Below are 13,552 nucleotides of genomic sequence, written 5' to 3' on the forward strand. Positions count from 1 at the left end.
TATTTATTGGGAACGGAAAGTGTTTATCGTAGTGCTTCGCCTCGGTTGACAATGAGCTCTTCGGGTCGCTAAAACTGTATTTCCATCTCTGTTGGGGTGAACATTTGTATTATTATACTGAATACATCTTAGAACAGAAATGGTGGCACTCAATTCTCGCGTTTCACAATACACTGCGCCACCTACCGGGCTGTAGAGAGAGGCATATGATACGCAAAGCATCATGGGAAATTGTCGACATCTTTATTCTGAAGTTTTACCGCGCGTATTTGATTTCGTCAATTTGTTTTTCATATAATAATTCAGTTTATTGCCATGGTCTTCCTTTGCGAATCCTCGGAATGCTATTCACATACATCGAAGCTTCGAAACCTTGACAAATATCCTTGGATGAAGGGTATTAGGTGGGTAAAATGGCCGCAAGAAAAAACCGCAATTGCAAGGTGGAAACATTTGATTAGACGTGGCGGAAAAAGTAAAGATGAAAACATAGTGGACATTCTGAATATTTCTAGACGGTCGAGACTTTGTTCCCGACATTTTGATGAAGATGAGATCGATATGTGGGGAAATGCGTCCGGTGACCCCAAATACTTTGCATGGAACAACTGGGGGAAACCTGTAAATCAAAGGCCGTTGAATAAACATCAAGCTGCTAGGCAACCACGGCCATCAATTTTACAGGTGTGTGAGAACGTCCCAAATGAATTGGTACCGACTGTTGGCAAAGAGTTGGAGGTTGCAATAAAGCAGAAACCTGGTATTGGACGTAAGTTGTATTTTTTTGTTGACTTTAAACGTACATGTCGTTCGATGCCCGTAAATCAAATTAGTTGATGTATAGTTAGTTTGGCTAATGTCGAGTATGTGTATATGATATGATACGTGGTCCCCAAACACTGAATCCCAGAGGGTTTTCGTTATATTCTAAAGGATTGCGTTTTTTACGATCAACTAATTTCACACAGAAATATGGTAGCTGCTTGTGATCAGGCAGTATTCGTATTTATAATTGTGCATCCAAACGTTTGTGACTGTACATTTGAAGTGAACAATTTACTGAATATCAAACTGTCTTCATTATTTTTATATAGGTTTGCAGCTTAATGTTTGTCCATTTGTTGAGACACCACAACCACTGGATCATGATTACCTCCATACTGCATCTCCTATTTTGGTTAACATAAGTACACAAACCACAATGACCATGGATGACATAAATGTTCTAGAAAGTACAGCTAAACCACCATCTTCAAAAAAACCAGGACAAGGTGTAGTCAACTGTGCAACTGAGACTGATGAGAGAGTAAATTTCTATACAGGATTGCACTCAAAGTCTATTCTTCAGGGTGAGACATTCACAATATCAAATTCATTCATATTAAAACATTTTGTAAACATTTTTTTTTCAAAATTGTTATTGTTGTAATTTTGTATATGTGTTATTGCTTGTGTTGCTATACTACTGGTTTATTATTTTTGTACAGTTTTAATATATAGTTTCTGTGGTGACAATACATAGTTTAAGGTAATGTTTTCAGTACTGCATTGTTTATTTTGTTCATATGCTATATTTTTATTTGTTTTTATTTTTGTTGTAGGTGTTTATGACTCAATTAGTGGGGGTGTTGATCAACTAAAGTACTGGAGAGGTGCAGAGAGTACTGCTCATCATCATAACAGTGGGCGACAAAGACCAGGAAGGCAACATCAGTTGCCGCATTATTACCAATTTCTTATGTGCTTAATTAGACTACGTCTAAATTTACCACTTCTCCTCCTAGCGGATTTGTTCGATGTAAGCTGCTCAACTGTATCAAGAATAACAATCACATGGATCTCCTACATGTACCAGACTTTAGTGCCAGCATTACTTGTCTGGCCATCACAAGCAAATATTCAAGGATGGATGCCACTGGACTTTAAAAAGTCGTTCCCCAATACCCGTGTTGTAATTGACTGTTCTGAATTTTTTATTGATCGGCCAAAGAACAAAGATGAACAATATAAAACTTACTCACAATATAAAAGTCACAATACATACAAAGTTTTGTTTGGGGTTTCACCTTTTGGTGCATTCACATTTGTAAGTGACCTGTGGTCAGGAAATGTTTCTGACAAGTATCTTACAGAACAAAGTGGACTGATAGAAAAGCTGGATGATGGAGATGCTGTGATGGCTGATAGAGGCTTCCATATAGAAGATTTACTTTTAAAAAAAAATGCTGCTCTCATTGCTCCTCCATTCACCAGAAAATGGCTTAATGGGAAGGGTAAAAGACTTAATGTTAATGAAATTAGACGAACAAGAAAAATAGCACGCCTAAGGATTCATGTCGAAAGAGCAATCCAACGTGTTAAATGTTGGAGGATCTTGAAACACCAAATTCCATCTTCTTTACAGGATTGTGCATCAATGATTGTTAAACTTGTTGCATCATTCTGCAATCTCAAAGGACCCTTATTTTATTCTAAAAACGAACAAGCATTGAAAATGTCTAAAGTTGTACCCAAAAAGGCAGTTAAGCGTAAATACAGTTGCTGATGCTTGAATGCAAATGTATATCTTTACAACACGTATGCAAATGTACCATTACAGAAAAAAAAAGTCTTCTTCACTTGTACTAAATATGTATTTCAGTAATGATTTTCTAGTCCAGTTTTTATTATTATCTGGATTTCTGATTAGTTTTTTGTTCTTTCATATTGTTTGACTGAATTCAGACTTATCAATTTTTTTTTCTGCCATGGTCCAATCTGATTAAAATTGCATGTTTTTCCTGTGTGGGAGTCATTGTATTGTCACACATATTGATCCTAGATTGTGATTGGTTAGCAATCACGTAATTCAGATGATGTGAATATGTTCACACGATTTATGACCATGGATGATGCACCGTTAACAAATTAGTTGTTACTGTTACCATACTTTTAAATGCCAATTTTTAGATTAAATTATCATACTAAATAGGTAAACGACACTAGTTTTTATAGTTGGTAAATGTGTGTACATAATTTTAGCAGCAGGCAAGCTAAATGTTGAAATAAGTTTTTTTTTTTATAATTTGAATGCCAAACTTACAACGTAGGATTTCATACCATTGGCTGTACGTGTTGTATCATTCTGGAGTATGTGACCAGCCAGTCAAGGTAGCAGGTACATGGGTAGCACACCAAGAGATACATACTAAATCCTATAAAATATATTTTTTTTAAAAGAAACGTACAGATTTTCATTGTGATTTTTTTGTAACAATTTATTCATGTCAGTAAACATACATTATTCATCTGTCATCTTACTTGCATTGAATAAAAACATAAAAATAAATATTGAGTGTTAAGTGTTTTTTAATGTATGGTATTGTTCATACCAAAGTATAGTGTAAGTGTGTGAAAATAAAGGTAATCATACAAGTTGGAGTAGGTTTACAACATGTATCAACTAAAAGTTTGACTAACAATATGGATAGGTAGGTAGATCCACACACAAAATAGTTTTGTACTGTTTGCTCCTCCCACATGAAATCTTGATAATAATTTACAAACCTTTTGATCAAAAAGCAGTATCTGATACTATCTGTATAATTCATAATTATGGTGAAATGTACAGAAAATTTTGCAAAATGTGTAAAAATTTGCACTGAATTTTAAGCGGGAATAATATATGGCGGTCAAAGTGTTTTCATAGCAATGGCAGTACAGCAGTATTAAAAACAAGTTCTGCTTTACTCTGTAACAGTTCCCATCTGTCCACATCAAAGTATACAGGTATTTTTTGTATTCCTTTACGTGTGTACACAACTAAATCACAAGATGCTATACCTGTCACACCTAACTGGAATTGTATCTGGCTGTACCATGGGGAAGTCTGCTTTAAATGCAAAGTTTCATCAACTAGTTCTAAATGATATTTGGGATCGATGCAAGGTATTTTCTCAACAGCAATATTTTTGTGCTTAAAAGAACATTTAATTTCAATTAGTTTTGGTTCATGGCATGAACAATTAACAGTGCCATCAGGTGATGCTCCCATAAATGGTTTATTTTTCATTACTATTAGTCCACACTCATTAACTTCAAATTTTTTGTGTTTCTTAACCTCACTAATTGAGTATAATTGCCTTGCAACCGGCTCATTTTCTTTACCAAAAGTTACAGCACTGTTTTCAATAGGTTTTGCAGTTCCCAAAATCTTACTGACTAATGTTTCACACTTGTGAACATCTCTCACTGATCTCACCAAGTCAGCAATGCTTGCTGTTATACGTCCCTTTCTGGCTTCATACCATGCAGGATCACATTGAAGAAGGTTTTTTAGAATTTCTACATGCTGCTCTGTTGTATTTTGGGTTAAGTAATCTAAAAACATCATGTTACTTCCTGAAGATCTGTAAGTTGTATAAATCTCTTGCATCGTCGGCACATTAGTCACAGGCAATAGTTGTGGATCTTTCACTAACTTCAGAAATAATGCACCAGGATGAGATTCTTCACATACCTGGAAAAAATGTAGTCATATTTACTATCCATATTTGAGTGAATAAGGGGGAGGGGACTTGTTTTCTTTTCCCTTTTGTTTTATTGCCTAAAATAAAGTGGTGGGTAAAGAGTTGTCTAACAATATGACAGAAAAGGAAATTGTACTTATCTATATACAAACAAAGTTTCTTATGTTATGATGGGGCACTGGTAAATATATATTTTTGGCAATCTGTTTTCAGAGTATACAGCGGAGCTATATCAGCCGACAGGCTGTTAGTTTATAAAATATGTTGCCACCATGTTGGGAAGAAAGTAAAATTTACAATATGTACATCCAATTTCCTCAAGTGCCCCTCCCCATTTTTAAAATGGTTACCCCTTAAGAAAATCAGCACCTCACCCTTTTTAAATGCTCTTGAATCCTGAGAATGTCTGTATTGTTCACTGTTCTCAGTGGTCTGTAGTTCTTAGGTTGGGGACCAGGTTTCCTTGGTGTTGTTTTATCTCTGCGATAATCTAGGTCTTCCACCTTAACTGGTATGGATGTTTTGCGGGGCTTAGTCCACACACAAGTCTCATCGGTACTTACTGCAGTTCCCCTGTCAGTCTGCCTGTCTACGTATTCAGCTACTGCAAATAGTAGAGCAGCTGTGTGCTTGCAAGAACCATCATCACTAATAGAAAAATAAATATAAAATATTTTAATGGAGGAACCAATAAAAAAATATTTTACCATATAACCATAATTTATTTTAGTGTGTATAGTTAAAAACTGGGGACTAGAGAAAATGGATGGCATGCACTATACTTGTTCTAAGATGTGGGAAGGAGTGATTAAAACTTTAAAGCATTCTTTAATACTAAAATATACTGTTATTTACAACTTTATATTTACATGCTAATTTTTGTAAACAATGTAGATCTTTTCAAATTAATTATGTTTGCCTCAGTACATTAATACTAGTATTAACAAAACACTACATGTAGCTTCTTAAAGATATGAATGTTTGAACTACATAGTACATGTAAGATAATTATAACAATTACTGGTTTGGTAACACTTACGCTGCAACACAGCCACAACCGGCGGACATAACTTCAGCATCTGATGAAAGAAGTAGCCAAGTTGCGTACCGCTGAGCAGTTTGGCGTTGTTCCGGTTTCACCTCAGCTTTGACATAGACGTGATCTATGTGCCCAGACACCTTTCCTAAAAGAACGTCCTCTACATGGCTATCCTTAAACATAAGATACCCATCGTCGTGTTTATATTTTGTCAGTCGTTCCGGTGTCCACTCGCAGTTTTTTATTAAATACGCAAACACGTCACCAAGCGCAACTTTCGGGAGACAATGAAGTGTTCGTGTCCACACCACTTGTTTACCATTCAGGTCAACAGCAACAGTCCCGTCATCATTTAACACCCGCCGGCGTTTCCTTTCTGATTCATCATGATCACAATCTTCAATAACATCGTATATACCGCTTGCTTTTTGTGCCAATTCAACCAACTCATTTTTCTTCTTCCCAGCACATGGTATACGACGATCAGTTAAATATTTTTTTAAATCGGGGACTCGCAGACGACTAAAGTCACAGAAGACCGCCATACAAATAAGCCTCTCAACGTTCTCCGCTGGTGGCGCCATTATTGCGATGTCGACACCGGAAGTGAGAAATGCGTCTTTCCAGGTTATCCGCCGAGGGCGCACTTTATTGTGAAACGCGAGAATTATGGCAATCTTCCAGCTCATCGTTAGAAAGATTTTCGGAGGCAAATTTAATCTTGAAGGATTGCAGGAAATTGACCCTTACCGATTCATAGTTATGAATTAATCGGGATTCAGGTACCATAGTGTTTGTATCAGGAAAAAAAAAACGCTTTCGCGTGGGATTTTTCATGCAAACATTGTGAATGGTTCCCCGACAGTGATTCCTTTTTAACTTTCATTTTTTCTAAGACGCGGCAAACCCTGCTCATGACCGCAGACGTCGTCGAGATGCAGGTGCGATTCCTCTTAGCAACGCGTTCTATTTATTTCCAAAGCGTGTGGTCGGCGCCTTTGATTGCGTTTATTTTGTTCTTTTATTCACGTAACCTATCACTGGCAGCGTTTGTTTTGTGGCGTCTCACAACTTAATGTCCAAGCTGACTTTGTTTTGGCTTGTAAGTGAACTACGTACAGCTCATGAAAGTATTTCGCCCAGAGTTCGCAAAAAACTGAATACCCTGCAAAATTTGAATCCTTTATTTTATAACGAGACATTGGGCGCAAAAATAAAAACAATAATTGTAATTCAACAGGTTTATGTAACGTGTTAGTCCGCTTGCCAGCCGCCTAGCTAAAAAACGCGATCTCCAGTGATGTCGGCTTCGACAACTTCGGACAAGTAAGATGGGCGCTGGCCGACATTACATTTGCAAGTATTGTATTTGTTTGACAAATTGTACACTACGGTCATTCTATACCAATCGATCAGTCGTTTTTTTCACAGTCTTACTATTCCTGCAGATATTCTTCAATTGTTATAGGTGCCACGGATTTTAACATAACTACAACTTGACCCGTGTTAAACCCAAACCATGCGTGCATGACAACCGTCACCCTACACACGGTTACTCAACGAATACCGTACTCTACAGTAGACATTTTTCGCTCTCCACCAAAAATAGAATGGTTTTATTTCATATTAGTTGTGTCTGTGTCAGTGTCGTATTTGATTTCACATGTTTGGTTCGATCTTGTTTATGGTGGACATTATTACTACGCGTATGTATTATTACCAATTTTATATGGCCGTGTGTGATCCACCGTATTTTTTTCAACGGTCGTTCTATAAATTTCTGATTGTATATATTCTTATTTTAACATCATAAAAACAAAAATGGTACACTTGTACATGAAAAAGTAGGCAATGAACTGTAAATACGGGCGGTTGGTCGAATTGAACAAAGCGAGCGAAAAAAAAGCGATCGAAATCCGGAAGCGGGCGGGAGGTTGGGCGAAATGTGTACTGTATTTTTGATAAAAAATGTTATTTTCGACAACTAGTCCAAAACCGCAAGTCCAAATGCTATCATATTTGCAGCAAGGATACATGGGTGGTCCTCTGTCAGATTTGTTTAATTCGTCTCACAATATGCAAATTTAGATTTTTAGTGAATATTTTTGTCATTTTTGGTAAAAAATGTTATTTTCGACAACTTGTCCGAAACAGTCAACCACAATGCAACTTTATTGATACTTGTTCCATGATAATGAAGACAGCGGAGCTATTGCGACCGTCAGGTTGCTTGTTACCAAATATGAGAAAAATTTTCATCATAATTAGAGAATTAAAGGTGTGATCACGAAATGAACAAATTTAAGAGAGGTCTACCCAAGGTACACTAAGTATCAAAAGCATTCAGGCTTGTAGTTTTCAAGCAGTCGTCGAAAAAGTAAAAAGTTGACACGAATTGATGCCGGACAATCACTTGTATGATAAGCTCTGCTCGACAAAGTCAAGAGCGGAGCTAAAAAACAGACATGGATTTTCACTTGTAACTTAATGTTCATTATTTTATTAGGAACGTCATGAGCAGTCAAGAGGTCGTTGAGTTTGTGAAATCGCGACTTGACATGAAAGATGATGAGAACAAACCGAGAACATTATCGTCAATATGTGAAGAGGTTCGTGAAAAAAGTATTTTTTTTTTCTTTCTCATACATAAAACTGTTTTATATATCTCTAATCAGGTTTTTTACCCCTTGAATGATAGTGACCGAAAATATACTGCCAGAAAGAATGGAATAGCAATATTGCCATAGGAAGCAATGATAACCTTAGGAAGTAAGACTTTGGAACAAAACAATGATTATGGTGAAATTGTTTTTGAAGTTTCCTTCCTATGAATTAAATATTTGTACACATCCATTCACTTTGATATTGACATCTCTTAAACATTTTCTGTTGATTTCAAAACATGCATTTTTATTGAGCCAACAAGCACCCTCTACAGGTATCGTAGCTTTGGGATAAACTGGTTAATTACTGAGCCTATGCAACATCATATCGTGTAATGATTTTGTAATGCGTCTCGCGATCACATTCAACTGTTAAATTTTTGTTTGTGATTTGTTCTATCCAAAGAATCCTTCTTAATTTTGTTGTTCAGTGGTTAATAATACGAGGATACTGCAAAGCATGCACAAAGACAGTACAACAAGAGTATCGACAGACGCGCAGGGATTTCGATGCAACGGTGTACTGTCAGAGTGTATAATATTCTTAAGCCCAGGAGCCAAAAATGAAATAAAAATAAAATTTTATTTCAGCGTAATTTCTCGCGCCCGCCGACTTGTAAATATTATTTTTATCTTCATTTTTTTTTACCGCCCGCCACATCATGATCAACGTACCGAAGTCTCGCGCAGATGAGAAACCAGGTTATACATGGAATAAAATTTTATTTCATTTCTTCTCTCCGATCAATGATCTCACTTACAATTCTTTGAGAATCACACAAATCTAATGGGGAAAAAAGAATTAATTTTATTTTTTTTCTGCCCTCCTCAAAAAAATTGCCTTAAAAAAACTTGAGAAACAAGGAATAAAAAGTCTGGCCTAATATGTCAAAAAAGTTTTTTTTAGGATTCAGGTGTCTTAAGCGTTTAAAAGCTAAAAGCTAGATAACCGCTTTCCATGCGTCTAATGCATTCTGTGAGGCCATTGGTTAGAAATTCATTGACATGTACATGTAATTGGAATAGAATGGAAACTTTACTGCCTATGTAGACCTAGCGCAGTCAGAACAATTAATTTGTTTTTGTAGTTTAAATAAAATAAAAAAATTCTCGAAATGGAGATGTAGTGATTTCGCAAAATTTCTAAATTATCTAAATAAAAACAACCTTGGTTGTATGCATTATCTCATGTTACACGTAATATAATATTTCACACTTAAAAAGTGCTTTCTTTTTTCACGTTTTTCTAGATGTTCGAACACTGCATAGCACCAGACACGATGGGAGACGGTACTGGATGCGATAACATGACTTGCGTTATCATCAGGTTAAACACGTCATCACCAATCGGTATAGACCAATCAATGATAGGTACTAAAAGACCCGCCGGCGAAGACACAGCCTCCCCAGCAAAGAGAACTAAAGTCTAATAATGTGTTTCAATATAAATTAATTTTGTAACAAAATTCGGAAATGTTTGGCAGGCGTGTGTTGGGTACTATTTTATAAGCAGTGGCGGCCCTATTCAAACTTTTCTGCAACCCCATTTTCAATTTGTTCTTGTTCTTGTTGTAGTTTGACAAATTGCATTAATTTGTCTGTAGTATAGACCAATCGCACACATGGCATCTTTGACTATTTAACCTTTTCACCGCCTGACTTTCTCGCCCAAATTATTCTGCACTTTTTTCTTATATTCTTCAATATTTCTGGAAATGATCCCTAATTTTGGAGCCAGCAGACAAAATTTGAGTAAATTTTCTGTTTTTTTCCAAAAAAAATCAGCTATGTTTGTCCCAATCTTCTGAAGGAAAGTGCAGACTATAAATGGGACTATTTTGTGAATTTGTGATGAAAAGAGGGAACTGGTGGTGAAAAGGCTAATATCAGAATGCTCCTCAACATTCAACAATGTGTTCTCTCTTTTCATCATAAATTCACAAAATAGTCCCACTATTTTGTGAATTTTATGATGAAAAGAAAGAACTGGTGGTGAAAAGTAAAAAAAAAAAAGACTACTTGTTTGCTTCAGTTTTATTAGTGCCATACATATTTTATGTTGAATCATTAAAATATGACTAGTCTTTAAAAACCTTGGAAAGCAGATATATTTGTTGTTAGGACTTAGACGAAATGTACAATCAAATAAATATGTGGTCACCAAACATCTTGCAGGTCTGCCAAATTTTATTAGACCAATCAGCGTCTAGACAAAATGGAGAATTTCAAAAAGATGGTACAATTTTGTATTTCTTCCTTTTAAAATACCTTGTAGTGTATTTTCTAAGGAGCACATCTCTAATACAAATGCACATAAACAAGTAAACTGCATACATGTTTTATGTTGAGTCATTAAAATATGACTTGTCTTGAACATAGAGACACACCTTGGTCATTTACCGAAGCCATGCGCTACTAATAATAGAGCAAAATACAGAATGAAAACAAAAATTGTTGGTTATTTTTCCACCGCTTTTTTTGTACATAGCAGGACAAAGAAGATATACCTGATCTCTTCCATACATGGCACTGCGCAAGGAATAAAATAATAATACCACTATATTAATTAGCATGAATAATTAATATTTTGGACCGTCTTTACTAGGTGCTCAACTTGATTATATTTCAAGTAATTTTTATTTAAGGTAAAAGCCTACTTTAACTTTTTGAGAAATTACATGCACAATCACGGTAACATTTATTGCACAATGAATGAATTTCGAATATTGTCATTTTCTAGTCGGCTTCTACCTTAATCTTGTAATGTATACACCACCTAGAATATATCTTCTTTCCAAGGTTTTTAAAGACTTCTACAATAAACACCTAGAACTTTTGAGCGCTTAGTCAACTTTTGTCACCTTCTCAAAAAAAAAATCTTTTTCATATTCTAAAATTTTTATCAAAACCCCCAGGCAACTTGAAATTATATTCATTCGCTCACAAATTATCAAAATAAATAAATAAAAATAAGGTTTGAAAAAAAAATTACCCCCCCCCCCCCCCCCCCCCCCCCCGCCTCTAAAACAAAAATTGTGATCTATGCTATTTCAAACGAACCAATCCAGTATTCTTGCATTCATTCTCGGTGTTTATTGTTAAATGTCTAGGCACAACTGTCATGCAATTATAATGCAATAATCTGCACATTATAGGTCCACTGTAACAATTGCACTGCATTAACACCATAGTGTAATAATCTCCCTGCATTGATTGCCAATAGGTGATTTTCCATTCAACTGCGAGATCTCGCGAGTTGCATGAAAGACGGGAGTCGAACGTCTGCCGCAAAAATCGAACGGTTTGATTATGAACTCGAATTACTACATTTCTTAGCTCACATCGACCGGCCGATCATCGACAGAGAAATATTTCGTTTTTGAATACCCGTATTTCATCGAAATTGCCTCTTATCAAATGTGTACAGCACATTATTAAGCATGGAAATGCCCCCCAAAATATTTTCACGTTTGTCGAATGCCACGTGATGTTTGACGCCACTATGACCTTTGTTTGTTCTGTTTTTACGTTCAGTTTCACGCATAATTCTCGCAGTGAAAAGAAAATGATCTATTGTAGCAGTGCATTTAGATATAAATTTCATTTCTATGCAGAAACAAGTCTGCATCTTGAAGTTCAGAGAAAAAAATGGGGGATTTGAGATTCACGTAAACCACTTGCATTATATAGGCATCAATTTCCTCTATTATAAAGCTACAATCGTTGCATTGCTAGATTTGAAACCCATAGTGACATGCACAACATTTGAGCTTTGAATACGCAGTGATTGTGGCACTTTAAAATTTAATATGTGCCTTACCCATATTTGTATTTCGTTTTTCAGAAAAAAAAATTTCTTGTAATTTTCCAATGCAATTTAATCTGTACTCAGGTTTTACTCTTAATGTAATCATATTTTTCATGACTTTCAATTCGTATGAATTGAAAACCTCATTACCTGCCCTTTATGCGTGTCTCAATTTATAAGCAATTTGAAACGTATGACCAATATTACCTTTTCCTTGCTTCTTATTACACGTTGTGTCCTATGTTTGTGTTCGTTTTGTGTTGTTTGTTTTTATTGTACGGATCATGGGTCATTATCAAACGTGATGAGTTTGATAATTTGCCAATCGACGTTGCTCCACGCATGCATGAGATGTGGGTCCCAGATTAACCAAGATGGCAACTTTGCAGACACTATCAAGGTTTAACTAGGTAATTCCTGGGATAGTTAAAAACTTGTTAAGTCGGTCGGTCGGTCTGTATCTAAACGTGCATTGCTGCTTAGAAAGCACATTAAGTCGCGAGAAAATCACCAACAATAGTTTAGTCTGTTTTCCCACCAGACTTGTAATACTCTGACTGTGGAGGGGGGATAATATTGTTCACAATTTTTTTTTTCTTTTTCAAAAATGGTACATTAAAGATCTTTTTTTTTTGACTGCCAAGAATGTTGTTTGTGTTATTATTGATGTTACAGTAACGGTAACGGTGCCTGTACTTAAAAACACCAAGTAACTCTAATGGATAATTGTGCATAAATGTAAAACAAAGTGCAATGTATATTGTAGTAGAACCAAAACACAATGCAAGATTCAACAAACTAGAAAGTATTTTGAGTGGTATATATCCACACTTAAGGTAGAAGCCTACTCGTAAATTAAAAAACCCAGAATTTATTCATTTTTCAATAAACTGTACTCCAAGGCAATATAAGGATATTGACCTAAAAAAGTTGGGGGTCACCAGCCTTTTTTTCGAGAAATAGTTATATTGTAGTGGAAAGTTGCCACTATTATATAACACTTTTACCACAGGTTCCTATGGCAGGGATATTATGCAATATCTCAAAATCTAACCTGGTGACATAGGCTGCAAAAATCATATATTAAGAATGGACTACTTTTTTTTGTTCTGAATTATTTGGGTTTTAAAAAGTGTCAAAAAATGCAATTTTTCTTTAACATTGTGTTCTATGGAATTGCTCTATAAATAGCACTTTTCAAAAAATATTAGGACACGTTTCTCAAAAAACACAACTGTATAACACACAAAATAATGCTATTTCATTGTACCATGAGACATTAGCTCCATGATTGTACATAATAAACTAATGAACATTGTCATGCGATTTATGACCAATTTTGTCAAAAATTATGACTAGGCTTCTACCTTAACAATGGTCAATTTTGGTAAAGAGCATATCGAGTGCATAAGCTATATAAAAACAATCGAAAATCAAGCTCAAAATTTGGTTTATACGGCAGACATTTGGTCCACACCATTCCGACTATGCAAGATCTTGATATAAACAAAAAATTGCTGTTTTTGAATTTGCA

The 13,552-nt window shown here is 35.5% G+C and overlaps 3 protein-coding genes across 3 annotated transcripts in view; 2 read left to right on the top strand and 1 right to left on the bottom strand.

Moving 5' to 3' along the window:
* The window catches only part of LOC100379024 (protein phosphatase 1G-like), a 35,385-nt gene extending 22,721 nt beyond the window's left edge, over positions 1–12,664 (top strand). The window contains exons 8-9 of the mRNA XM_002737746.4: positions 8,054–8,156; positions 9,461–12,664. Of these exons, the coding sequence (XP_002737792.1) occupies positions 8,054–8,156; positions 9,461–9,640 (283 nt within the window). The 3' untranslated portion in view covers positions 9,641–12,664. The remainder of the gene's footprint in view (positions 1–8,053; positions 8,157–9,460) is intronic.
* On the top strand, positions 33–3,328 carry LOC146731976 (uncharacterized). The gene is made up of 3 exons (XM_085493080.1): positions 33–760; positions 1,095–1,349; positions 1,602–3,328. Exons 1-3 carry the CDS (start codon positions 316–318, stop codon positions 2,543–2,545), a joined length of 1,644 nt encoding a protein of 547 aa, XP_085349206.1. The 5' UTR covers positions 33–315; the 3' UTR covers positions 2,546–3,328.
* Positions 3,318–6,131, bottom strand: LOC100370465 (uncharacterized). The gene is made up of 3 exons (XM_085493294.1): positions 5,548–6,131; positions 4,883–5,156; positions 3,318–4,498 (listed from the first exon to the last, which is right to left on the bottom strand). Exons 1-3 carry the CDS (start codon positions 6,129–6,131, stop codon positions 3,683–3,685), a joined length of 1,674 nt encoding a protein of 557 aa, XP_085349420.1. The 3' UTR covers positions 3,318–3,682.
* Positions 12,665–13,552: the final 888 nt, after the last annotated feature.

Source organism: Saccoglossus kowalevskii, chromosome 18 (assembly GCF_978046115.1).
Source record: "Saccoglossus kowalevskii chromosome 18, keSacKowa6.1, whole genome shotgun sequence".
NCBI classification, from domain to species: domain Eukaryota; kingdom Metazoa; phylum Hemichordata; class Enteropneusta; family Harrimaniidae; genus Saccoglossus; species Saccoglossus kowalevskii.